General features: G+C 38.0%; 1 protein-coding gene across 4 annotated transcripts in view; it reads right to left on the bottom strand.

The window, feature by feature from the left end:
* Nucleotides 1-27,482, bottom strand: part of ARHGEF3 (Rho guanine nucleotide exchange factor 3) — a 133,875-nt gene that overhangs the window by 17,412 nt on the left and 88,981 nt on the right. For 3 of the 4 annotated variants that reach the window (XM_087709035.1, XM_087709036.1, XM_087709037.1), the window contains one exon: nucleotides 5,806-5,913. In XM_087709035.1, coding sequence (XP_087565161.1) covers nucleotides 5,806-5,913 — 108 coding nt within the window. Of the gene's footprint in view, nucleotides 1-5,805; nucleotides 5,914-7,470; nucleotides 7,767-27,482 lie in introns of those variants that run through there. The other variant, XM_014063508.2, reaches the window with a different exon arrangement.

Below are 27,482 nucleotides of genomic sequence, written 5' to 3'. Positions count from 1 at the left end.
CCAGGGCTTTCACATTTTCTGTTTTGTGGGCACGCATGGAGTCGTACACCAACAATGCCGGCGACGCACGAAAAAATCCATCCGGTCTCCGAACGTAAATTTCTGATAGCCAATTCTTCATTATCTCTGCAGCCATCCAGCCTTTAGGATTCACTTCAACAATTATTCCAGCTGGCAATGTTTCTTTAGGCAACGTTTTTCTTTTAAAAATTACCATTGGGGGTAATTTCTGCCCATTTGACAAAACACCGAGAACTACAGTAATTTCCTGTGGTGCGAATTGATACCGTTGATGTTCCGGTTCTCTCTACAGTTCGGTTCACCGGAATATCAAAGGTGAGGGGGACTTCGTCCATGTTGATGATGTGGTCGGCCTGTATATTTTTTTCAGCGATCTTGCTTTTGCAGTAACTCCGGAAGTTGGCCAACTTTTCCTTGTAATCCGCCGGCAACTGCTGAGACACCGTCGTCCTTGTACGGATAGAGAGCTGCCGTCGTTTCATGAAACGGAAGCACCAAGAAGGCCCTCCTTTAAAGTCATTGATATCCATTTCATTTGCCATCGCTTTGGCTTTTATCCGAATGGCGACAGTTGAGATGCTTCTGCCACCTGCTCTTTGTTCCGAAATCCATCGGTCAAGTCTGTCTTCTAGTTGCGGCCACCTTGCTTTATTGCCGCGGAAACTTTTCTTCGTCTTCTTTGCAAGACGTAGGTCATCTTCTTGCTTTCTCCACTTGCGCACCATGGACTCATTAATGTTGAATTCTCTAGCTGCAGATCTATTTCCATGTTCTTTTGCATGGTTGATTGCTTTCAATTTAAAATCTGCCTCGTAAACAAGTCTCCTTTGTGGAGCCATTTCGAAGTCACTTTGGAAAGGCGCGCGCGCCAGCAGTGCGCTATTTCTCAAGGGGAAGCCGGGGTTCCTCTTGAGAAATAGTGGTTCTAGAAGCCGGACAAAGGCGTATTCGCGCGCACGCTAAGTAAAACCCTGAAGCAATGAGATAAGAATTTCCCGAATGGAAGGGGAATGTGAAACCTTTTAGGAAGGTGAAGGGTGGAATTCAACTGAAACACTACCGTCTTGCTTGTCCTTACGGCGGGAAAAGGGGGTAAAGGTCATGATAATAGCGTAAAATCGGGAGGGACAGACCCAAGGGACGTGTGCGTGCCTGCTCGCGGTCATTCGATTGCGAGCTTCAAGTTTGTTGCTGCGCAATGTGAAACAGAAATTGTTTTGAGATCCCTTCAATACTCAAGGTTCATATAAACGGTAAATTTTCATACTTTTTTCATATATAAGGCGCACCGGATTATAAGGCGCACTGCCGGTTTTTGATCAAATTTTAGGATTTTCAGTGCGCCTTATGGTCGTGAAAATACAGTACTCAATATACTTAGAATAGAATAGAATAGAATTTTATTATTTGTATGCCGCCCTTCTCCGGGAGGACTCAGAGCGGCGAACAATTCAAGGGGGAAAAAGGGGAACGTAAAAACGAAATACAAATAATGAAAATAGGCAACAGTCGCACAACCATACATGTCGAGAGGGGAGGGAACTCATCACCCCCAGGCCTGCCGGCAAAGCCAGGTTTTGACGGCTTTTCGGAAGGCCTAGAGAGAGGTGAGGGTCCGAATCCCTGCGGGGAGTTCATTCCAGAGGGCTGGAGCTGCCACAGAGAAGGCCCTCCCCCGGGTAATAGCCAGATGGCACTGGCTGGTAGATGGTACCCGGAGGAGGCCAACTCTGTGAGATCTAATGTGTCTGTGGGAGGTAATTGGCAGCAGGCAGTCTCTCAAGTACCCAGATCCAATACCATGAAGGGCTTTATAAGTTACGACTAGCACCTTGAAGCGTATCCGGAGACTGATCGGTAACCAGTGCAGCTCGCGGAGGATAGGTGTAACGTGTGTGTACCAAGGTGCATCCACAATCGCTCACGTGGCTGCATTCTGGACGAGTTGAAGTCTTCGAATACTCTTCAAGGGCTGCCCCATGTAGAGCGCATTGCAGTAGTCCAGTCTTGAGGTCACAAGGGTGTGAGTGACTGTTGCGAGCGCCTCCCGGTCCAGGTAGGGACGCAACTGGCGCACCAGGCGAACCTGGGCAAATGCCCCCCTGGTCACAGCCGACAAATGGTGTTCTAAAGTCAGCTGTGGATCCAGGAGGACCCCCAAGTTGCGAGCCCTGTCTGAGGGCCATAGATTTTCACCCCCCAGCCTGAGTGATGGAATATTGACCAAGTTTTTGGAGGGAAACACAACAGCCTAACTTACCTAACTCTTAATTCTCATACATCTCAGAAAATATTTAAGTAAATGACAATGAAATAAAATGTAACAAAAAATATGTTTAGTCTCACAGTTATTCTTGATTATCATTATTATCTCAACCTTTAAGAGGAAGGGGTTAATAAATGTAATAGATGTATTATAGCCATGCCAATGTTCCCCAACAACATTATCAATTACCACAAGAAAGAATTATCCAGGTTTCTATAGTTGATACTGAAATACTCTTTATTAAAGGATTCATATTTTATACAACAAAATACAACAAGAGTTTGAACAATTCCTTTCAATTCTAAACAGACATTATGTATGTTTACTAGTTGCTTAGGACACCTTTAAGGCATCCACGTGTCTTACTCTATGTGGCTTAATGGGAAACGGGGGAAAATCAAGAAGTTAAATGAAAAAAGATTGGTGTGAGATAGAATTAAGAACCGTTTGAGCACATATGAAACATGCATGTAAAGTTAGTATATGTTTTATGAATGCTAAACAAAAACCTAATTATGCACTTGAAACAGAATATTCATTGAATTGTATAAAATAAAGATGCTAATAATGAGGGAAAAGATCTGATAAATTATACTAGCCAGGGAACTCAGTGGAAAAACCATGACTAATAATGGTGAGAATGTATCATGAAGTCTGTTAAGAATCAAGGAAGATATGGATCAGCCCATCAGGATGGAGAGTGTTTAGCTAAGTCACACCCAAAGTTTTTTATTTTCTCGTTGATACAAAAGAGTCTACCAAAGGTGGAAGAGAAAGAGCTATGAGACATTGATGTTAAAAGATTCTTTTCCTGACTGTGGAGAGATTATATAAGCTATCTATTAGTTGGCTCTTTTACTACCAAGGTTGACTCTGGTAAGAAAGCTGCTATGAAAGTTACAGTACATTGTGACTAGAGGTGGGTTGCTCCTGGTTTGGCAGTGGTGATTTGCAGAACCAGCAGCGACCCTGACCATTCATGCCCCTGAACCAGTTCCCCGGTCTCTTCTTCCATTGATGGCATGCTTCTATTCATGTGCAGAAGAATTTTTAGTCAACTGCGCATGTGTTAGCAATGCGTGGTCGGCATGCACACAAGCAAAACGAGCAGCGCATGCAAAGCATGCATGCAGCAAACCAGTGCCAACCAATTCAGGAACCCACCCACCCCTGATCGTGACCATATGCTTCGCAATGATTTTATAACTATATTCAGGTCCCAAAGGAGATTTTTCAGGAGGCAACTGGACTTTGTTTTTTCTTTGAAGACGTTTCGCTTCTCATCCAAGAAGCTTCTTCAGCTCTGATTGGATGGTGGGGAATAGAAAGATTTATATTCCTTGCAAATAACGGGTCATTTGCTTTCTTTCTGAGGGTCGTTGAAACACTTGGTGGTTTATCTATGTCCTCAGGGTCACCTCAATAGTGCTATGGTTTCTGTAGTCAGCACTTTTTTCTCTGGAAATCTATTCCTACTCTCACACCCTTCAAAGAGTGTTCATCCCAAATTGCATAGCTAAAAGTCTAGAAATTCTCAATAATCCAGGTTATGGTTATCCCAAAGGTGCTTTTTCAGGAGGCAATTGGACTTTCTTGTTTTTTCTTTGAAGATGTTTCACTTCTCATCCAAGAAGCTTCTTCAGCTCTGACTGGATGGTGGGGAATGGAAGGATTTCATTCATTCATGATCCAGCATTATTATGAAAAGAGATGCATGGAGTACAATAATAAAATTTAGCAACCTTTAATTCAATTTTCACTCTGAGCAACAAGAACTAATGAGTCATATTTCTCTCTGGGTAATATTTTTATTAAAAGTGAAAGAGTAAGGTTGCTTCAACCCAGAAGACTTCTGATGTTTCTCATACATTTCTCTTTGACTGAAAACCACAAGAGGAACTGCAATTTATTTTTGACTTCTGTCTCACTTTTTTTGGCATATATCCAATTATGTTTTGTCCACATCAATCAGTACAAATAAAGAAACTGTATTTCAGAAAATTATTTTTATTGAAGCAACGATAACCATTTGTGTGTGTGTTTCAGAGTCAAAAGCTACATGTTGGCACTTTGTCCCATCTCCACTCTCATTTTTAAACCAGAAATGGTGCTAGACTTCTTTGGCTGCCTGCTACACTCCTATAAATATTTGGTGTAAATGCATGATATGAATCAAAAATCCTAATTATTTTTGTACAGCAGGACATCTAGAATTTATTAAAGGTACTCTTAGAAAATAACTATCATGATGGGTGTGTTCATTCATAAGTTGATTCACCTCTAATCAAATATGTCCTAAGAATATCTGGATTATATGTTGGTCCCAGAAGTATTTTTTAAATAAAAAATATGTTTAAGCCTGCTGCTTTCCATATAATTTTATTTCTTTATTTAAAGAATCTAAATCAAATGAAATAGTGAGGCATGGCTCTTGTAGGTTCCAGAGGAGATATCTCCAGGCACAGTATCACAATAGGGATCCAACTTCTAGATTTGATCCTCTGCAGCATGTTACAAAATTTAAAAGGCTGAGCCTAGAGTAGTTTGTATCTTTAAAAGTTAATAACAATATGTATTGATTTACTCCATAGTCATTATTTGGGTGATACAATTTCCAAATCATATTACAGGCTGGACGGCTTCTGAAAAAACTACTACTTTCTCAAACTGAGAAATTTACAGTGGAATGAAATGAATATGAATTGCTTCATATTTATATTGTCTGACTATTTGGTAATCTAACGGTCCATTTTCTCTCTACTCAAAAAGATGTGACATGAAAGCAGCTACTTAGTTATATAATCAATATTGATCTGCTTTCATGAATAATGTAACCTTCAAATTATCAAAGCAGTTGATTCATCATTATTCATTTTCATGCAGTCTGTACAAGTGTAAACAGATGACTGGATCTTGGTTCATTAAAATAATTATTTTGCTCTGAATTTGCATTTTTAAATACATATTTGAAAACTGAGTAGTGCGCAGCAATTGAAAAATCTGTTCTTGGGGTATCAACACAAATGTTCTCTATTTAAAATTAAAGCAGAATTATCAAAACAATTCTACCTGTATACATTTAAATATTTCAATTATTACGCTTTCCTATAAAAGTTACATTTTGGGTCAAATAATCTCCAATTGAATATTTTACGTAACTATTGATGAGAAATTAAAGTACAATGATATTTTAACAATACATTTTATGCTCATTTTTCTCAGGAAAAAAGGGGTTACAAAAAGCAAGTAATCCTGTGAAATATATACTGTGATATAACAGAACTCTCTCATTTGGCTTCCCAAAGTGAGAAAATATCATTTATATTTTTTAGATTTTGGGAGCATTTTCACTGGTGTATATGTTCAGTATGGAAAATTGCTCTAGGTTAAGACCAGAAAAAAATCATAAGCCGGTTATATTCATTACATCTAAACCCACTTAATAATTTTAAAGACACTCTTTACCTTATCGGGAGATGGGCAGCATTATAAATTTAATAAATAAGTAAATAAAATACCTGGAGTGTCTGTCCAAATCGCTTCAAGGGAGTTGTTCGGACAGGAGGAATTAAGCTTGCTAGTGATGTCACTCTGGAAAGAGGCTTGACCCGTTTGTTACTGGGCTCCTGTAAATTTTAGACAAATTAATTACATATAAGCATTGTTATATAGGTGATTGTAATCATAATACAAGATAATATAAGAGGAATAGATAATACAATAGGAAAGCCACAAAAAATGTTACCTAGTCAGTCACTGCCCATCCCCCAAGCGTTTAACTAGTAATAGGGATTTTTTGTTTTTAGGCAACACTGACTTAAGTCAGATTTACATCAGGTCATTAAACATGTTTATTCTTATATTGTGTTGGGGTCAAGTAAGTGTAGGGACTCAGAAGATCACTCCATTGAGACCCTACTATCTAGATGATCTCATGTGACATTGAGAATATAACACATCCATATGACACTGATTTGTAATGGCCATTTTTCTTCTGGGGCCCCTGAAGTCTCCTAAAACAGTGCAAAGAAAGAATGTTATTCTCATGCTTTGTGTATATGTATTCAATCTTCATGGGTACTTCCTGAGTGCTATTAAAATATTGTGTGTTACATTCTCATGCAAGCATATTTACTATCACCTTATGGCATTCTCTCCCTCCAACACACACACTAACAACCCTCAGCATTTCATGATTTAAGTTGCTCTTTTTACTGTGTTCCTCAGGGTTAAGTTATCTTCATCAAATCCTTCTGAGATTTCTTTCTTTTTCTCTTTTAATTTATAAAGTAATATCCTTTTGTGTTAGGGATCATTTTTTAAAATCTTTTTTGTTTGTTTCAGTGTTGATAGTTCCATTTCTTAAGATAGCTGCTTGGATCACTGGTCATAATATCTGGGATGATGGGAACTGTGGTCCAACACATGAAGGCAACATTAAGGATGGCTAAGCTATGGCTAAGCTATAGTAATATATTTCCTCAATAAAGATATTTGTTACCCAGCTCTAGCAAACATGAAATGCCTGCAAATGCCAAGAAACCATGTTTTGGTTGGTTGGTTACTGTGTGTGTCTGTGTGTAGGGGACACATAGCCTAAAATGAGTGAGATATATTCTTCAAAATGGGGCTTGCTATTTCAAAAGTGTATACAGAATTACATTTTGTTAAACAACCTCATCCCAAAAATTTAGTTCCCAAAACAATTTCTTATCTCTTTTAATAACATAAAAGATTCAGCTGCTATGGATGTTTTGACGAGCTCATTCTTTGAAGGGCACAGATACAGTGTAAAAACATAAAAAACGTGTTATTAACCTCAAATATTTCTCCCTCAAATCATTATACATTTCTGTATTCAATAATTATCTTTTGAAACAGATAAAAGTTAGAGCATTAAAATGATAATATCTATAAAGAACATTTGCACATTTAACATTTTGTTGTAAACTGTTCAACATCCTATCTTTATCTAAATGCACCAAAAATATAAGTACATTTATTATTTTTAAACATTTAATAAGCATCTAGCATTCAGTAAGAGACATAAATAATATATCATACATTATTTAAATCAATATTTATCAAGATTTTCTGAATAAATATTAAGTTACTTCTGCATGCCCGAAAAATATAAACAAAATTGACAAAACCAATAAATAATTTTTAAAGTTGATGATTACCCTTGCCTTCCTAATATCCATCCTGTACTGAAGAGATCTTGGGCAGCACATATAAAAAGCAAAATCTGAGAGAAAAAAACGCAAAATGTTCCGGGTGATGTGAATTTTTTCCCAAAAAATATAAAAAAATAAAAACAGAAAAACCATAGGACTTCTAGAAGATACGAATTTACTAACTCATCAAAAACCATACTTTAAAGAAAATTTTAAGCACAATCACCTCTCTTTTTCAGCCATAATTATAAAGTTTACTTAAGCACCTTGTAATTCCAGGTTTTTTTGGGGGGGGGGGAATTCCCAGGGAAAATAAGCCAGATCTTACTGTAATCTTCCATATGTTAGTAAATTCATGGTGGCAATTCTTCTTGTAAACAACAACCAACAATCAAAAACCAGGACAGTGGCAGCTTCTTTAATTTTGGTCAGAAATACTATTTCCATCAGTGCAAATATGGATAGGAGAATCAAATGCAAAGCTATGTATTTATTTCTCTAAGATGAAGCTGAAGTTCATCACTATCCTTTAAAACCAGGCACTAAAATGTGAAAAAGCCTCCCGTATATCAAAACCCTATTCCGTTGTGGATGCTCTGCAAACAACAAAAGCCAGCTTGCCCTCATCTTTTAGCCAAGGTGGATTCAATTTCCTTTGTCTTCGGCAGCGGTGACTTAGCTCAGTCTTTTGAATGGTACATTTATTTTTACGCCACTGCAGCACCACCAGAATACTGAACACAGGAGAAGAGTCGTTGAGCATTCGTTCACTCATTCACTCTCGTTCTCCTCTAAATGGCCCTTCAAGCCCCCAGCTGCTTCTTGCTCATGCATGCCGTTGCTGCTCTGTGTGCCACTGTTCTCCTGGGGGCGGAGAAAGGTTTCTTGTCAATACCCACTGCAGTCCCAGGCACCTAAATCCCAAATGCATGGGGAAGAGCTATGCCGCAATCTCCTTTTCTGAAAGGGTGATATTCTTCAGAATATAATAACCAATATCAAACTAGACTGGTACCAAAATTGCGTTTCTGGTATTATCAAAAACTTGTTATCTCTACACTGTAATTCCAGGAAGTAAAACATAAAACTTCTGAGATGTTTAGAAATTCCTTCTTGTTAATTATCTGACTTTTCGCTATGAACAATGACCTTCATAAAAATAAAACACACTAACTCCAGATAATAAGAGGAAAACTCATCTGAGGCTGAAGATACTGGTTTGTTCCAACCTTTTTGTTGGAACGAAGTGTCTTTTAGACATTTTACCAAACCTTTGAAACCATGCTCATGAATAGCCTTTGCAGTTAAGAAGAAAGAAATCGATTTTCAATCTAGATCCAAAGTCCTTTCAAAGTATTCTGTTAGGGGCTGCAGGTTAACAGTGGATGAGGCCACACTTCTGCCTTCCCTCTTTGTCAGACATTCTCTTTCTCCCTCTGCTTAACTGGCTGCCAATACAGAGACAGATCACTGATTACTTGCTATGTATAGTTTATACTACCCAATCACATGGGCAAGGACCTTTTGTTTGGTCTTTTCTGCAGAACTAATGCTCCCTGTCCTATTAAAAATTAATTTTCAGAAGCCATTTAATTTCCTCTTGCTCTTTGACAATCCTCCCCATTAGCATTCATGTACTAGCATTTTGCATCTAGCTGAAAAAAATCTCTAAAGGACACTCAAATAAAAGGACAAACTTCAGTGGTAATATATATTTACATACATGATATACTTTCCTAAGCTTAGTAAATACCTGACTATGGAGACTGCTACTAGGCTAATCTACTAGTGTAGTTAGATGGTTACCAGAGCTTACTGTGCTAAGGCAGTTGTTGAAAAAATAGCATTGCCGCGTCTTTCAAAGTGATACAGGACTGGCACTTTTTGTTTGTTAGTTATCTTTCTAGCTATTCAATAATTATTCATAAATCAGCATCTCACACACTGCTGGAATAATCTCTGAAGAGCAACTTCTTAAATTTTATCCCATTGTTCTGGGCCATTCTGTAAGCTTGCATAGATCTTTTAAATGATCTCTTTCTCTTCTAAAGAGTTAGCCACTCCTCCTAGTTTTTGGCCACCTGCGAATGTTGTTATTCTCCCTCTTGATTCAGATCATTAACAAAAATATTGAACAACAGAAGCCTTGTACAGCCTTGTAACATGTCATTTGATACTATTTAGCAGGCTGATCTGGAGCTACTTGTGTGTCATGCACCCAATAATGAATTCATTTAACAGCTGTATCCTAGCCTGTGTTTTTATCTTTTTATTAATGGGGATATCATGAGAGACTTTGACAAACCTTTTGCTGAGATCAAGGTATATAGTACATCTACCCCAATCTATTAAGCTGATACATCTGTCAAAAAAGTGGGTAAGATTAGTGAAACATGACTTGTTTGTGACAAACCCATGCTGATTCTTGTGGATTAGGCATTTCTGTCTTAATGCTCACAAGTATGCTGTTAATAGCCTGCTTTAGGATTTTGCCCAGTGCAGCTGTCAAACTGTAATTTTCTAGGTCCTTCATTTTCTACTTTTGAAGATGTTGATGCTTGCTTTCCTTGTTTTTCTAGGCCTTGTCAGTTTTCACTGGGACTCAAAAAGTTCACTTAGTCACTTTGAGATCACCTCTGGTTTTACCTTCAGTAGAATCAGATGTAATTGATCCAGCCCTGGAGACTTGGATTCATTTAAAATTAATGAAATGCTATATTACTCTCTTCCTATCTTAAGTGGCAATTTTCTCTTCCCTTCCTACTATTGGCACAAAAAGATGTAAGAGTAAGTCTAGGACTGAACAACTTGAGCAACACACACAAACACAGACTCTCACAGCTGCAGATTTCCCCCTTATCAATGAAGAAAGCAGCGTCCTAGCAAATGCACCATAGTGCTTTGAGGGAGAGTCTCAGAAAAATTCTGTCAATGTACATCAGGGGTGTCAAACTTGTATCGTCAGGCAGTGTCATGTGATGTATCAGGACTTTCCCCCCTTCACCAAACCAGGTGGGGGCGGGGTCAGCACGTGATGCATACAGCCCATGGGCTGTGAATTTGACACCCCTGATGTACATTCATTAAGATCATTGATTCTAAATTAAAGGGCTCACATGCTGGATTCCTTGTATCACTATTTCTTTCATCCTAATTTTTTTCTCTAAAGACAACTGGCTATCTAGAGTTCTTTTTCATTACTGAAAGAAGATAAATATAAAACACAAGCATTCCATCTTTTTGCCATCTCCTATTACTAATTCATATCTTTTTTCCCCGCAATAGTCCTACAGCTTCTATGCCTTTCATTTTTATTCCTGGAATATCAGAAATAGCCTTTTATGTTGTTTGAGGTATTTTTCACAAGCCACAGCTCCTTCTCAACTTTAGGCTTTCTGCCACAATCCCTAGAGTTTCTGGCAACTGCTTTATATCCTTTTTTGGTTATGCAATCTTCCTTCCATTGCCTATAGATATATTTTTTTCTTTTTAGCATTTAAGGAAGCTGTGCATATCCACACTGATATTTGTAATAGTCTACTACTAGTTTGTGATTGTACATTTTTTTTCTTCCACTAGCAATTGCTAGTGTGACTGTACCTTTAATTGTTTTACAACATTTCCCATCCTTCTCAGTCATTATTCTTCGTCAGGTTTTGAAGTTACATTTATTCATTAGTTTTCTACATACCGTATTTTCTGACGTATAAGGCAACTGGGTGTATAAGACGATCCCCTACTTTTCCTGTTAAAATATAGGGTTTGGACTATACTTGCCATATAAGACTACCCCTCTTCCGAGGCATACCAAATAGCCAATCAGCCTCCATTTTATTCCCAGCGCCTTTCTCCCAGCTTGGAACTGAACCAGGTGGTTTTTCCTTCCAACACTCCCCTTCCCCAAACTGGACCCCAGTTGAGTCAGTTTGGCTTCTTCTGGCGACGGCGGTGAGGTGGGGGGGGGGGGTACAGGCTTCAGTCTAATTCAGGCCGAAAATCTGAGCCCCACATCACTGCTTTGAAAGCAAAGGCAGCTCCGGGCCACCTTTCGTACCCTGAGGGCTTTTCCCAGCGCTTCAGAGTGAGAAGCCGCCGCAAGCATCCTCCCTGCCCAGCAACTCTCCCCACCGCCTCAGTTGATGAAGGAAAAAGGCGGAGAACCAAAGGAAACGCCGGGATGTGGATTACCACCAACACCACCCCCGCTCCCACGAAACAGCGGGTTTCCTCGCTTGAAGAGAAGTAAATGGCCCACAAACCGCCAAGGCTAAGAGCATTGCCTGTATTATAGGGCTTCCCAGGCTACTAGACTGGATTCTGTCTCCGAAAAACAGAGTATGAGGCACTATGCCGGCTTTATTTTTTTTTAAAGCTGCCCTAATCCTCCACCTCTTTCCAGAGTCAAAAGGTTGCAAACATTGATCATACCACCTTGGGACACAGCAACCATCGTAAATTTGAACCAGTTGCCAAGCATCTGAATTTTGATCCCCTGACCATGGGAAATGCTACAAAGGTTGTAACTCTGAAAAAATGATCAGAAGTCATTTTTTTTTCAGTGAGGGTGTAAGTTTGAATGGTCACTAAAGGAACTGTTATAAGTGGAAGCCTACCTGTAGCTTCCAGCATGTGTCATGCAGGTCCCAAAAGCAGATCAGGAAAGGCTGTTTTGATTACCTATGAGATTCCACTATAGGAGAAAGTTCATCTTGTTCCTTTTTAATCCCTGGCCCAGCTCGCCTTGTCTATTATTTCAGTCACCAAACTTTTAATGCGAAGACAGGCCCACCACAGACACCAACATCGTACAACACATGAGACAGACTACTAAATTAACGTGATTAAGACAGCGGGCTGTGCAGGGGTGCACGCACATGTCTGCCTGTGTTGGAATTTCAGTGCAGGAGCTACACACGCGCACACACACAAAAGGCCAAGCCAGGGGGAGGAAGGAGACATCCAAGTCTTACACTTTCCAAGGGCGGGCTCCCTTCTACTGCGCCGCTCTCCGGGGCCACAAGCACCCCATTTTCCCTGCTGGGCCCCCCCAAGATGTCAGGGGTGGCAAAGCGCGAGGGGGACCAGCAGCAGCAGAATGCTCCAAGCTGGCACCAACAGCCAGCCCGTCAGCTCCTCTGCCTGCTAGCAGCAGCGCAACAGCCCAGCCAGGTGGGAGACAGTGCTTGGGTCCCAAGGCGTGGGCTAGGTTGGCAGCGGTGACAGAATGAAGGAGGAGCGAATGGCAAGCTGAGAAGGGCGGCCAGTTTTTTTTCCTCCAAACAACCTCATTCAAATGAACACGTTTTTAATCAACATCAATATCGTTCTTTTATTTTTTATACACCGGTTGATGGTTTTGTTTTGATTTTTTGGTATGGCCTTTTTTATACCCAGCATATAAGATGACCCCCAATTTTTGAAATAATTTTTTGGGTTAAAAAGTTGTCATACACTGGAAAATACGGTAGTTCTTTCAGCAAGACTATCCTGCCTTCAAATTTCTTTCTGAACAATTAAAGGAGTGCTATCTCCATTTTTCTTGCAGAAAATAAGCTAGTTGTTTCTGATGATTCAGCACTAGAAAGGCACTGACCTGAATCAGTGTTAAAAAATTACAATACGATCAGCACAAATGTTGCAAAAATAACTTTATCACGTTTGCTGTTTCTTAGGAAGCTATTTTTCACCTAATAAAGGCTGTACACATAAGTATGCTTGGGACTAATATGGTTTGTTTAACAAAAATCTTCTGTTAATACAGTAAGATGGAACAACTGCACAAATGGAAAAAAGATCTTCAGAATGATAAATCCTGAGGATCTACTCTAACTCTAAAATTTATTCATGTACCATTTCATTTTACTCAGGAAAGTGTCGGTTATTCTTTTGGTCATTCATATTCCAAAATAACATAAAGGTTATAAAATTTATATTTGTTGTACATTAGTAACAGCTGGGTTATAACATGATTTGCACTCAGTTCTAAAGAAAGTAACACTTAAAAAATAATTATAATCACAAATACTACATTTAAAGATACTGTAACTACCAAGTTTTAAGTTATTGTATCCTATATATTTCTAAAATTGGTATTCCAAAATTATGTATACCTTATTCCAAATACATTATGAGGTAGAATTTTATTTTTAAAAAATCTGAAAGCGGTACCTATATAATACATAGGTGCTAAACAGTATCTTTATGGTATTTAAAAAATTGAGATGGCAAAACATTTATGGCAAAACTAGATAAAAATAAAAATAATTATTCAAAAATATTTCTCAGCTAGAATCCTTGTTAACTTTCAGAGTGGGTCTCATACACAAGACTGCAGTAGCCTACAATGTCTATGAGGTGCTCTTCATGACCAAGATTATTGTAGATTGTTAGTAAGTGATCATTATTAGCCTGGATCACCACTTTCATCACAATTCTATTTCACTAATAATACAACCTAAACCTGTTATATGGTTAAATCCATAGACTTCCTGCACTGAATATTATGTTCCTGTGAAAATATTATGCTAGATATATTTTAAACAGTGTGGTATGAATTAATCAATCTATACATGTAAAAATGGCTGTGTCCCAGCATAACTCTGGAATGCCTCAAGCAATTTCAACCAAACTTGCTACACAGATGACTTACTCTCTGGAAACAAATACTGTGGGGGTAAGACACCCCTAAATTCCCTTGGGGTGTGTGTTCTGTTAAGATACAGCCTGTTATGCCTTAAAATGGCTTCTACTGTGCAGCACAGTGGAGTTGCCATACTAACAGCTTCGCAGTACTCCACAAGGGGGCTCTTTCTGGTAAAGTAAAAAATCCAACATTAGAAATTACATTTAGTCTGGACATTTCCCCCCCCCCTATAAATAAATACCTGGGCAATGCTGGGTCATCAGCTAATTATAAATAAAGTGTTTCAGGAATACATAAATGTTGGGATTATTTCCATAGCACTGAGGGAAGGATGAAGGCTAAAAATATGCAACCTAGAATTTGTAATCTCTTGGGCCCGGCGAGCTCAAGTAGTACTCAGCCTAGAATCATGGATCCCGTTGATTCGGGATGCATGCGACTCTACAGCGAAGGGACTGGCGATGCCGTACTGACGCTAAAGACTTAAGTCAAGTAAGTCAAGTAGAATTTGTAATAATGTCATAAAAGATACTAAAATTAAAACATGTAGCCTCTGTTTCAGATATAAATTACCGGTGCTGTAACTAAAATGAAATAGAAAGGCTTTGCTGTAGACACTCTATTTCTGGCAGTTTCTATATTTTACTTTCACAGTTTCTAATTGTTCAACATGGTTAAGAGAATATGAATACAGATGCTAGTGGTGGACAATGGGGGATGGGAGAAGGCAGAGGTCTACATTAGTTTAAATTAGTACTTGATGAAATTAAAAATGATACACCAAAACCCTTTAGTGAAAAAAATAAATTAACAGAAAACCACATTGGATCACTCTTTTGTAGGATACTCCTGAAATTTAAAAATGAAAGGATGAAAAAAAATCCCTGAAATCAAACCATTTTTTTTCCAGAAAAAAACAGAATTTCTGAGGTGCATTGGAGAAACAGACCACCCACAAGAGTTGCAAAGAAAAGTCTACATTAAATTTTGCTTCATGTTTGCTACAGCTAGGCCCAGAATAAATCATTTCAATTCTCAAACATAGCTTGTGAGATCACAGAAGGATGGAGCTACTTTCAGTTTTGCACAAAATTCTTATGCAAAAATGCTTTAAACTATCGCACAAGTGTGGGTAAAAGATACTTTGCAACTGATTGCAATGTCTAGCCTATGATTGCTTTTCAAACTATATAGTTACTTAAGTATACAAAAATGCCTCTTTACCAACAGTAAAAGCGCTACATTAAAACTGAATTTTATGTCTTCTTTTCTGCCTCCCCTCCCCCAATTTTCTTTGGAGAAGAATTGGGGACACCTAGGAATCTATTTGCATTACGTGAGTTTAGTGCATTACGTATGAAAGGAGGAGACAAGATCTCATTTTAAAAAGCATGTTCTATTCCCAATCTAATACTTGAATTTTTTTATGTATGTATGCATACATACATATACATATTTTATATTATATTTCAATGATTGCCCAATTGACAAGAACAACTCTGGACAATTTATAATTTCAAGAAACATAGAAACCATAAGGTAATATAGTTAAGTCTTCAGAACATTAAAAAAACAGGGTAACAAAAGAGATAATAGTAACAGTAGTAACAATAATAACAGAAGCATCTTATGCCAACAAACATATTTCTCCTTCAAAGTTTCATATTTTCTACATGCTCATCCTAGTTTGGCCTAATGCTTGGTGGAAGAGACATGTTTAGGGGCCTGTATGGAAGGACAAAAAGGTCGAGAAGGAGACTGATGTTCCATAAGGCAAATAGAGGAGGCATTCCCCTTGGCCCCACTAAGTGGCACTGTTTTATGGAAGAACCTGCCAGTCTCATAGCCTGAGTAGAATTGGGGCACAGGAAGTCCTACAAGTAACACAGCCCAGTACCATGAAGGGTGTTATATATAATAACCAGCAGCTTATTGGGAACCAGCGCAATTTGGGTACACTGTCCAAAGTTGTGGTGGTACATTTGGGATGAGTTGCAGATTCCAGGTGATTTTCAGTACAGTACATGTAGAGTGTACTGGAGTGGTTTAAGTAGTTTAAATGAAAGGTGACTAGGCATGAGTCACTGTGAACAGGCTTCCTGATCTTGGAATAATTGGTATATAAGAGAGATTTGTGCAAATGCCTTCCTAAACGCAGTTCTTACCCATTGTTCTAGGAGGCGTTAAGAGCCCAGCAGGTTAGGAAAAGTTCATCATGAGCCCTGGTAGCGCAGTAGTTAGAATGCAATACTGCAGACTATCTCTGCCCACAGTATGGAGTTCAGTCCTGATGGGCTCCAGTTGACTCAATGTTCCATCAATAAAATGATGACCCAGATTGTTGGGGGCAATAGGCTGACATTGTAAGCCTCCCAGAGAGTGCTGTAAAGCACTATCGAGTAGTATATAAGTGCTATTGCTACTGCTATCATGGGGGGAAAAACATCAATGTGGTCACTAACGGTTGATACTGATGACACACAATTAAAAATATATTAGTAGGCAATTATCAATATAATGAGATAATATATCTACTCTTAATGAAAAGTGGATTGGATATTAGTAAAAAAGGATATGGAAGTTTCTTAGAACAGAGTGAAAGGACATGGTATAGAGCGAGACAGCAAGAAACTGTTAAGAACAGGACAGAACATGCAGAAAAACTGCAATTTTTATGAAGAAACCTGGGTTAAGGCAGATCCTCCAGCAGAGTGAATGTTATTAAAACTAAAATATAAAATGATTTGGATTGAAACTGAACTAAGAGAACACTAGAAAGAGTAAAGATTGATTTGGGAATGATAACAATAAGGTGAAGATTGGAATTGAAATAATTGTTGCTAAGTGCTCAAGAAAACACCAAGAGAATACTGAAAAATGTAAGAATGAAGAGGTAGATAGTATTGGTACAGAAATGTTAAAATATGGATGTGGTTTGCTTTTGAAGTGGCTCTGTGATTTATTTGTTTGTAAATATGCATCTGTGACTGAAGATTGGAACAATGCTATTATTGTTCACTTGCACAAAAGGAAACTTTACAAGAGTGAATGTGAGATAAACAAACTAGAATTCGTTAAGTGTGCCTAGAAAATTTTGTTTTGCAGAACGTCGATTGAAAGGGTACAAGAAGTGGCAATACACAACATTTGGAAAGTGCAATGTAGTTTTATGTCTGGGAGAGGTCATCACAGATCAAATTTTTTGCTGTTCCTGAAATAATTGAAATAAATGAATAATTACTGTCATAAAATTATTGTATTCATTGTGACAAAAGACTGTGATAAAATGAATAGGTGTGAATTATGGATTGTGCATGGATGCTGAATAGAATATGGATGGTATATAATGGAACTAAATTATGCGCGAGAATAGACTGAATGCTTAACTAATGGTGTAATGTTGAACAAGGAGTAAGTGTAGTGTCCCCTTGTTTGTTTAAGGTTACTGGTTGGCTTTCTGTTTAACATTTGAATTGGGCATCCCATATTTTTTTCAATTGATATTGTACATATTTTCCAAATTGCCAAAAGTATGAATTATCTCCCCAGTATATGAGCAAAGAACTATAATTTTATTCATTCTTTGCAAAGTAGGTAAACTCTCCTTTTAATTCAGCTTGGTTTCCTAAACAGACATGTAATGTCAAAATTGTTTTTGTTAATTGCTTCAGCAGGGAGCTGGCATAAATAGAGTTTCTCCAAGACAAGATATGCTAAGGAGATTTATTAGTCAAGGTAGGAATTGCCATTATGAAAGAATTCCAATCACATTCAAATTATTGCACCTCTTTTTCCAACCACAAGATGTAACAGTCTGAACCCACTCTTTGGGCACAAGGGATAATTTCTGCCTCTGTATCTCTGTTTTGTTAGAAGAGTAGTCTAATTTCAGGCTGTTTTGCTTGTAACCTTCAGAGAACTAATTCTCACATTTTTCTTGGTAGCACTGAGGATTCTTTCATGTTTTTGTTTTAATTTTCCAATTCAGCCTATAAACATGGATTTACGACCACAACTGAGCGCAACATTTCTTTTGTTAAGTGAGACATTTAAGCAAGTTTCGACCCGCTTTACCACCTTTCTTGCCATAGTTGTTACGTGAAATATTGCAGTTAAGTTAGTAACGCGGTTGTTAAGTGAATCTTAACATGACTTTGCTTGTCAGGTCACAAAAGGTGATCACATGACCTTGAAACACTGCAACTGCATGTCAGTTGCAAAGCTTTCTAATTTTGATCACATGACCATAGGGATGCTGCTATGGTCGTAAGTGTGATAGGTGGTCATAACTCTCTTTTTTCACTGCTGTTGTAACTTCGAAAGGTTACTAAAATGATTGTAAATTAAGAACTACTTGTAACATCCCTCATCAGCCATAAAATACAAAAAACAATTTACTGTATTTTAGCTCTCCTGTCCCACTTTTTAGCTGAGCCTACCATTCAGAATGGCTTTGTGTGATAAAATGAAGAAAAATCCCAATATATATCACCTAGTTTCCTGAAGAAAAGTTAGAAAATAAATCAAACAGTTTCATGAAAACCAGATACAATGTTGCGATGTTCTTGGTAAAGTATGGTGCCTACAAAAAGCTAATTCCAATATTATATTGCATTGCATTGGAATTCTGCCTTTTCCTCCTTAATGGATTTTGGGGCTGCAAGAAGAAAAAAAGACAGGAAAATTAAAATTAAAACTATCATTTTGACACTGCCCCCATCCACTTGCTCAATGGGTTGTCTGTGAATAAAAGGAACTGCCAGTGTTTGACTGGCTAAGTCAATAGAAGTTTCGCATTCTGTCCTTCACATTGATTTTTACAAAGGAAAGTGAGTTTAGAGCAAGCTATCATCTATCTCTCTTCCTTCATTTCCTGGTACTTCCAGCACTGAGCCTCTCTTATCCTGCTCAAAGTGTCTTGGGTCGGAAGTAACCAACCAATCCCTAATAAAGGTCAATAGAATAACATCACTGAATAGATGGGAAAACTAACAGGCATTGTACATAGAACAATATCGGACCTCTGAAAAGTATAAGCATGCATATGTACTCAGTACTTGGTTTGGGCCGCTTTTGCAGCAATTACTGCTTCAATGTGGCGTGGCATGGAAGCTATCAGCCTGTGGCACTGCTGAGGTGTTAAGGTGTTCCTTTCTAGAAGCCCAAGGTCATATTTTGTCTCCGCATCTCTGCATCTGACCGGAACCAGCTGGGTGGAGATGCCAGCGTGGCCGAAGAAGATTGGACCATGTGATGGATTTATGGGTGTGGGGATAAGATCATTAACTTTCAACTGGGTGGAATCCCAGGAAGCTTTTAGATTTGGGACTCCACAGTTGTGCCAACATGTCTGTCTTATTAAATTGGAACTTTAAGGATAGCTCTGCCTTGGACTCTGATTTAATTCTGCATGATATTTGGAACGCTGACATCTGTGCTTATTAGGACTTTTTGAATTTCTAGCATAATTCTTTGCAAAGTTGTTTCCTCCTCTTCATCATGTTGTGCAATTTTTCCAGATTGTAAACTAGGCCACTAGGACATCCAAGGCCTTTTACTAGGTTTGAAATAAATTCACTATAATCTTTCAAGTCAAGGCTTTCTCTTTACTGCAGTCCAGCTACTGATAATATTCCAGAAGAGCACCTGTGTAAACAAACTGTACTCTTCCCACTATTCTTTCAATAAACAAATTCTGCAGCCTTGTAGCATGAGATATTCGTCAAATATTTTTAAAAAAACAATATTTCCAAGCATCAAAACACTAGATCTTGTGGGGGAGGCGGTGTTGCTTATTTTATTTTTAACAGGTTGGTATGAATGGGTGTCATTTTTGTTTGTTTTAACTGGTGATTTAAAAAGAAGAAGTCCCGCCACCTTTCCCCTTGTAGGCAAGTAACCAGATATAAAACTGTAGCATTGGGATATATAACTCAATGAACACTAAAACTGTAGTGGAGGAAAGAAGATGCCAAACAGGTGGCGGTGGTGGAAATGCTGGTCCTTTATTTCTTTCTGGGTGAAATTGACAAATATTCTAACAGGTTTCCCTTGTGGTTTCAGGGAGAATTAGAACATACTTTTTCCCCACCGCTAGTCCTCAAAAGAGATGAAAAAGATGAGAAAGCTTTTTTCCTGGTCTAACCGGATGAAAAAAGAACAGGGAAATCCACCAACCAGAGCTGTGTTAACTTTGATTTGGATGAAATACCAATCTGTCACTGTAATCAAAACAGGGGATAGGATTGAAATGTGGAGCAGGGTATATTAAACTGTCCATTTCCAGCTTGTTTATATACAGGAGATTAGCAATTAAAGGCTACGTTGCAGAAAACCCAAAGATTCACAGTCTATTTTTTTTAAAATAGACTGGATGTTTATTTTATTTTTTAATAGACTATTCTGAAACCGATCTGAAGAGGCAGACATAGCACATCATCTGTTATCAGGGATAATAGAGGTCACACCAAAGCATACCATCATGTATTGCAGGAAAATCAATTTTGTGAAAAGCCATGCCTTCCCTGTAGATGACTTTAATTTCAGGTTTTGAAAAGCTACAAATTAACCCTCCAAGAACAGGTGGCAGAAACAGTGTTGACCTCTCTGCATCCCAAATCTTACATCTGTTATTGTGTCCTGCTCAGGTTGCCATTTGAGACATAATATAGTTGAATTAACAAAGTCCTTTACAGGAGAAACAGTTTTGAACATTTATTTTAGAGGATGTTACACTTTCCTGTTTTTCCCTTCTTTCCCTTTTAAAAATGGATGTTTAAAATGACAAATGTTAAACAAGCAAAGCTGGTTAACTAACCAACCAACCAACCTTATGACAATGGATTTGTTTACTACTTACAGTCTGAAAATAAAATGTTTCAAGTTTGTTAGGCCACACATAAAATGGCCTTTGGAGAATTCTTTGTTAGGACCTTGTTTCTCAGAAAACATCATTGATCTGTTTGCTATAACTTGTATCATTTTCTATGATATTTAAGATCAAATTATAGTGTAATTTAAACAACTTATTTCAGTAAAAAAAAAGTGCCACAGACTCCTAATTGAAACCCCAATCTGAATCTGCTACAAATATTACCTCTACATCTTAGAGATGCATGCTGCTTCTAGACAAATCTGATATTTCACATTGATTGCATTCTTCAAAATGTTTCTCATTCTAATCCTTCACCAACCAACATCTCAACTCCTTCCCTTTCAGTATCTCCCTCAGAACGTGCTTCTTTCTATCCAACCCTCGCCCCGCCGGTTTGTGTAATAGCCTCTATCTATGTCTTCCAAGTGGCCTAATTGGAACAATATATTCCAGTCTGCCTTATGATTAGAACTCACATAGCTGCCACAGGAAGGCGTTACACTCCTCCACAATCAGATCTGAGGGTTTGCAATCTCACCACAGCACAGTACATATGTTGGGCAGATGAGCTGATTTATTTTTGACTGTGCGGTCTAACCCAAACCCTGGGCGGGTGGAGGGGTGGGTGGGAAAGAGACAGTTTTTCCATTTGCATCACTGAAGTACTACAGAGCTTCTAGGTGATGTGTTTTCCTGTAACTCTTGCCTCAGCCCACCTCCCGGCTCCTGGGCTTCAGCTGATACTCCTCTCCCTTCAGAAGTCCTTAAAAGAAAAAGGCAGCCTGACAGATTCCCCTCATGGCAACCTTTCAGAAGCACATCATCCTTCAGAATCTACCTTAGACCACAGCCAAGACTGTCAGTTCTGCTTTGGCTGCTTTCAGATTCTTGGAATTGTTCCAGACAGCATGGAAACCCAGCAAAGGAAGCTGGGGTGATGTTGACAACTGCCTTGTCTGCTTCCCATTGTTTCTGGCACAAAGCCAGCTAGCCTGCTACAGACCAGGCTGCTCTTTTCTTGTTTAACTACTTTCAGGTGGATAGTCAAGGAAAAAAAGAGTCTGGCCATTTCTTTTCCTTCTTTATTTTTGGTTGGCGAAGGGAAAGTGGTATACAGTAGTTGATCTTAAATGCAGCGCCCCCTTGTAAAGTATGGTTTTAGCTGTTGAGAACATTACCCAATTGCAAAACTGCTACCATGTTATTGTTTTACTCAGCAAGAACCTTCCACCTCCTAGAAACTTTTCAGTGCAACAATGGAATGAGACCAGGCATTTCTGCAGCTATTCCTTTGTAACAATTATTCAAATGGTTTGTAAAAAAGTAGATAAACATGGAGATGTGTGTGTGCATTTTATTTAGCTTCCCCCCACCCTTGCTTTAGTGAATGTATGTGTGTGCATAGAGTGGCATCATTTTTTGCTCCAAGACTTCTTTTAGCCAAGGTAAATTACTGAAATACACAAACACACACACACACACACAAACACACACAAACACACACATTCTCACATTAGCCAGCTGGAAAGAGAACACTGATGGGCTCATACTTTCCCGATTTGGCATTTCAAAGACAGCAGAATACCATCTACAATCAGATTTAAGAGGGACAGGAAAATGAAAGCAGTACTACCATGTAAAATAGACTTTTAGAAAACAGCCATACACAGCATTAATTTATGAGACAGATGAATTAGTTAATAACAGGCAGCCAGAAAATGCAGGGAAATCCCATTTTACAAGATTGAGACATAGAAAGGGTTATAGGAAAACTTGGCCTGGTAATGGAAACAAATGGATAGAGAAATGCAAAAGCTCACAAAAATCAAGACTGAAAGGCCATTTTGAAACAGAAACTAAAACCTCTCAGGTAGGCTTTTAAAACGCAGCTAAAACCCAGGGTGAACTTGGGAAAGCAAGATGCTTATTTTTATATAAATTTCTTTTAGGGTTAGGATTTTGGCTGAATTAACCTTCTCTTCTTATTTTCCCCCCTTTCTTTTTGCTCTCTATTTTTAGTTCTTTAAGTTTGATTGACATACTGTAATAGAGACATGAATTTTGAATGCAATATTCTGAGTGGCAATTATTTTGAGTAAAGGGTTTTTTTTTCTTATTGAAGCAACTTATTCAAGGAAGAGATTATTGCCACTTCTGTGAGCTGATCTCAAGCCAACATTTTTCAGATCTGCACATACATGCAGCATGTACTCCATTATATAGATCTCCACAAAAATTAGACATTTCTCCAAGATACCAATCTATCACTAGAGTGCACTGCTAAATTTTCACAATGTTTTGGTCTTTGCTCAACCGAGCTTGTTTCTTATAGCTTGGTAGTGGCATTGTTCAAATTACAACCTTACAATTATGCAATTACAAACTGTTATCCTCTGAAGATCTTGTGGATAGTTTTGCATCATCAGCATCTACAAAGTTTTATATAAAGTCCACAATTATTATTTTTGTTTTTAAAAAGCCCTTAATGATTGATTAACAAATCTCTTAACAGTGATCCAGTTAGCGGTTTTGATGCTATTGCAGTAAAAAGAAATAAAGTCTGTTTCAGGTTAAATTCAGTTCCTTGTGATTTCAAGGATATGTCCATGTTATTCTTTTAGCAGCAATATGAAAGTGTTTTTCTTTTTTTTAATTGCAGGATTTTTTTAGCAGATTTTTAAAATTATTTTTTCCCTTCTACAACACCTTACAGTCATTATATCAACATTGTTATGTCATACCTGAACATGTATATAATATTTTGCTTCTATACACACCTTTATACATAGTTCTATATATATATTTATATATACCGTATTTTCACGCATATAACCCGCGGGCAATGTGCATTTTTTACCTACCCCGCATGCCCCCCGCAGGGTATAAAAGTGGGCGGGGTATACGGAAAATATTTTACACGACAGCGACTAACAGATTAACTAAAGGGAGACGTACCAGTATAGCAGTCAACAAACTTGAATAAACTAACCTGTTGCATTATTTGAATTTTTTATTTATTAAAACAAAGTTACCATATTTTTACATCAATATAAAAGAGCCCTATACAACCCAAATTAAACTTTAAAACATATTTGTCCTATTACTATAAATTAATTAAAAGACTTTAATTGTCCTCTTCTTCACTCGATGAAGAAAAACCCTCAAAGGCATCGTCACCCGAATCATCATTAAATGCCACTAAAACGGCCTCTAGGCGTTCGGAGGTGACAGCGTCTTGTCGCAGATCGTCATCTTCGTCTGCCGAGTTGTCGCTTAGGTCTGAAGCGCCTTCTTTTTCGTCAGCAATGATGCCCGCCTTTTTAAATCCATTCAGGATAGTATCAGGAGAGATTTTGTTCCATGCATTAAGCACCCAATTGCAGGCTTCTCCATGGGTTGCACGACGCAAACGACCAGACGGTGTAAAAGTATGAGTCCCAGACTGCATCCATTCGTCCCATTCAGCGCGAACATAAGTTTTAAACGGATGATTTACTGCAATATCAAGTGGCTGAAGTTTGGAAGTTAAACCACCAGGGATAACAGAAACATGGGCCCCAAGGCCGTTCAGTTTCTTTTTAACGTTTTCGCACTTATGTGCAGCCATGCTGTCAAATATTACCAATGATTTCTTCGAGAAAAATCCGCCTGGTCGGGTTCGGAAACATTTCTCTATCCATAACAGCATGACTTCATTGTCCATCCAACCATTTTTGTTGCAGTGTACGAAGACACCGGGTGGAAATTTTTCGCGGGGCATCATGATTCGTTTAAATATAACCATTGGTTTAAGTGTTATTCCGTTTGCTGTACATGCCAGAACCACAGTAAAGCAGGTCCGCTCATGACCGGTAGTCGATATTGCCACCGTTTTAATTCCTTTTTCAGCGACTGACCTCGTAGCAGGAATGTCGAAGGCCATCGGAACTTCATCCATATTAATTATTTCAGAATGCAAAATTTCGCGTTCTCTAATGTTCTCAATGGTGAAATCTCTAAAATTAGCGACTAGTTGCTCCCAATCATTCGGTAAACGTTGTCCAACTGTTGTGCGCATACGCACGGATAAATTGTTCCGTTTCATAAATTTGCCCACCCAGGTTAAGCCACATTTGAAATCGGATATTTTTTAGTTCAACGGCAATAAGCCTAGCTTTCATTTGGATGGCCAATGTAGAAACTCCTTGGTTATTTGCCCGCCTGTCTAAAACCCAGTTCTTAAGGTCTACCTCTAAATCCGGCCATTTCGCTGTAGGACCTCGTCTGGCGCGTTTCCTAGGATTCTTTTTCGCTAATGCAGCCTTATCTTTTCTCCATTCTCTTATTGACTTTTCGTCAACTTCAAATTCTCGGGCAGCAGATCTGTTGCTGGTTGCTTCAGCACGTGTTACTATGTTAAGTTTGAATTCGGCCGTGTATGACTTTCGCTTAGGCATGGTTAGCCTATATATAGGAGCTTTGTTAGGCCTACATTTGGGCTTGAGGTAATATGATGAAATAGCGCTAATGTAATGTTTACCGATTGGTTATAATGGGGAGGTCCGATGGCTTACTCGTTGCGGGGTATAAAAGTGGGCGGGGTATACGGAAAATATTTTACACGATCTTGAAAACCTGCGGGTTATTTGCGTGGGCGGGTTATATGCGTGAAAATACGGTATATTGTTTTTTGGCTTAATTAATTTTATTCTTGTTTTGCAGCCATTTGTACCAATTGTTCCAAATTTCATAATATTCCGACTCTATCTTTTACTTTCAGTGTTAATTTGTCCATCTCTGCACAATCCAAAGTTTTTTTAATCACTAATTCATCCGAGGAGGTATTATTTTGTTTCCAGCATTGGCAAATGCTATTCTAGCTGTAGTTAGCAGATGTGCTAATATGTACTTAATTTTCTTTGTATATTTCCCTTTGATTATTCCCAGTAGAAAGATTTTGGGTTTGTATTTTATCTGTTCTCCTGTAATTTCTTGCACCCATTTCCAAATTTTTGTCCAATTTTTTTGTCTTTCCGGGCAGGTCCACCATATGTGATAATAGGTCCCTTGTACTTTTTTACATTTCCAGCAGGTCGGCTTCATGTTTGGGTACATTTTAGCCAATCTTGTTGGTGATAAATGCCAATGATAAAACATTTTGTATGTATTTTGTTTAAGTGCTGCTGATCATGATAGTTTATAATTTGTGTTCAAAATTCTTTCCCAATCCACTAGATCTATGTTGTAACCAAAGTTTTTGGCCCACACTATCATGCAACCTTTAACTTTTTCTTCTTCTAATGTTACTTCTAATAAATATTTGTAAATTTTTGTTATGAATTTATTTTCCGGGCCAATTAAAATTTTATCTATTTGTTGTAATTCTGTGTATATTCCATATTCTTTTACGTCTTTTTTGTATCTCGATTGTAGTTGGAGATATGGCCACCAATCTATATTTATATTTTGCTCCTTTAATTCTGGATTAGTTTTCAAATTCCCTTGGCTGTCGAAAATTTCACTATATCTAACCATTTTCGATAGATCTAGTGTATTGGGATGTGTCATGGCTTCCATAGTAGAAAGCCATGTCGGTATTTTCATGTAATGCTTTTCTCTAATTTTATTCCAGACCTGTATCAGTGCATCTTTAATATAGTGTCTGTGAAAGTATTTTTGTTTCTTTTTACCCTCTTCCCATAGGAAAAAATGCCATCCCATTTGCAAATCGTGGCCCTCTAATGTTAGTATTCTTTTATTTTTTAAATTTATCCAATCCCTGATCCATGTTAGTACTGCTGCTTTGTAATAAAGCTCCCAGTCCGGGAGTCCCATACCACCTCTGCTTCTGTCATCCTGTAGAGCTTTCAACTTTATCCTGGCTTTCTTCCCTTGCCATATAAATTTTAATATAATCTTATTCAATTCAGTAAAAAACATTTTTCCTAATTTTATGGAGATTGTTTGAAATAGGTATAATAGTCTGGGTAGTACATTCATTTTTATCGCTATTTTCCCTAATAATGTTATAGTTTCCCCCATAGTTCTAGATCTTTTTTCATTTGCTGCACTAATTTTGTATAATTATTTTCTTTTATAGTTGAGCACTTTGCAGTTAGCCATATTCCAAGATATTTAACTTTCTTTGTCACTTGCAGTCCTGTTATTCTTTCTAATTCTTTATTTTGTTCTTCCTTCAAATTTTTAGTTATCATTTTAGTCTTTTCTCTATTAATCTTTAACCCTGCTACATCTCCATATTTTCCTAGTTCTTGCATTAAGCTATTTCCTGTTTCTAGTGGGTCTTCTATATTGAATACCAAATCGTCTGCAAAGGCCTGGATTTTATATTCCTCTTTTTTAATTTTAGTTCCTCTTATCTCTGAATTTTGTCTAATTCTTATTAAAAGACTTTCAAGCATCAGGATGAAGAGCAGAGGTGATAGTGGGCATCCCTACCTTACTCCTTTCATTATTTTAAAGGTCTCTTTCTCCATTTAATAATATATTTGCCTTTTGGGT

Source organism: Thamnophis sirtalis, unplaced genomic scaffold (genome assembly GCF_051295495.1).
Source record: "Thamnophis sirtalis isolate CommonGarterSnake01/CBP01778 unplaced genomic scaffold, rThaSir2_p1.2 scaffold_3, whole genome shotgun sequence".
NCBI lineage: Eukaryota > Metazoa > Chordata > Lepidosauria > Squamata > Natricidae > Thamnophis > Thamnophis sirtalis.
This window is presented reverse-complemented; position numbering and strand designations above follow the sequence as displayed.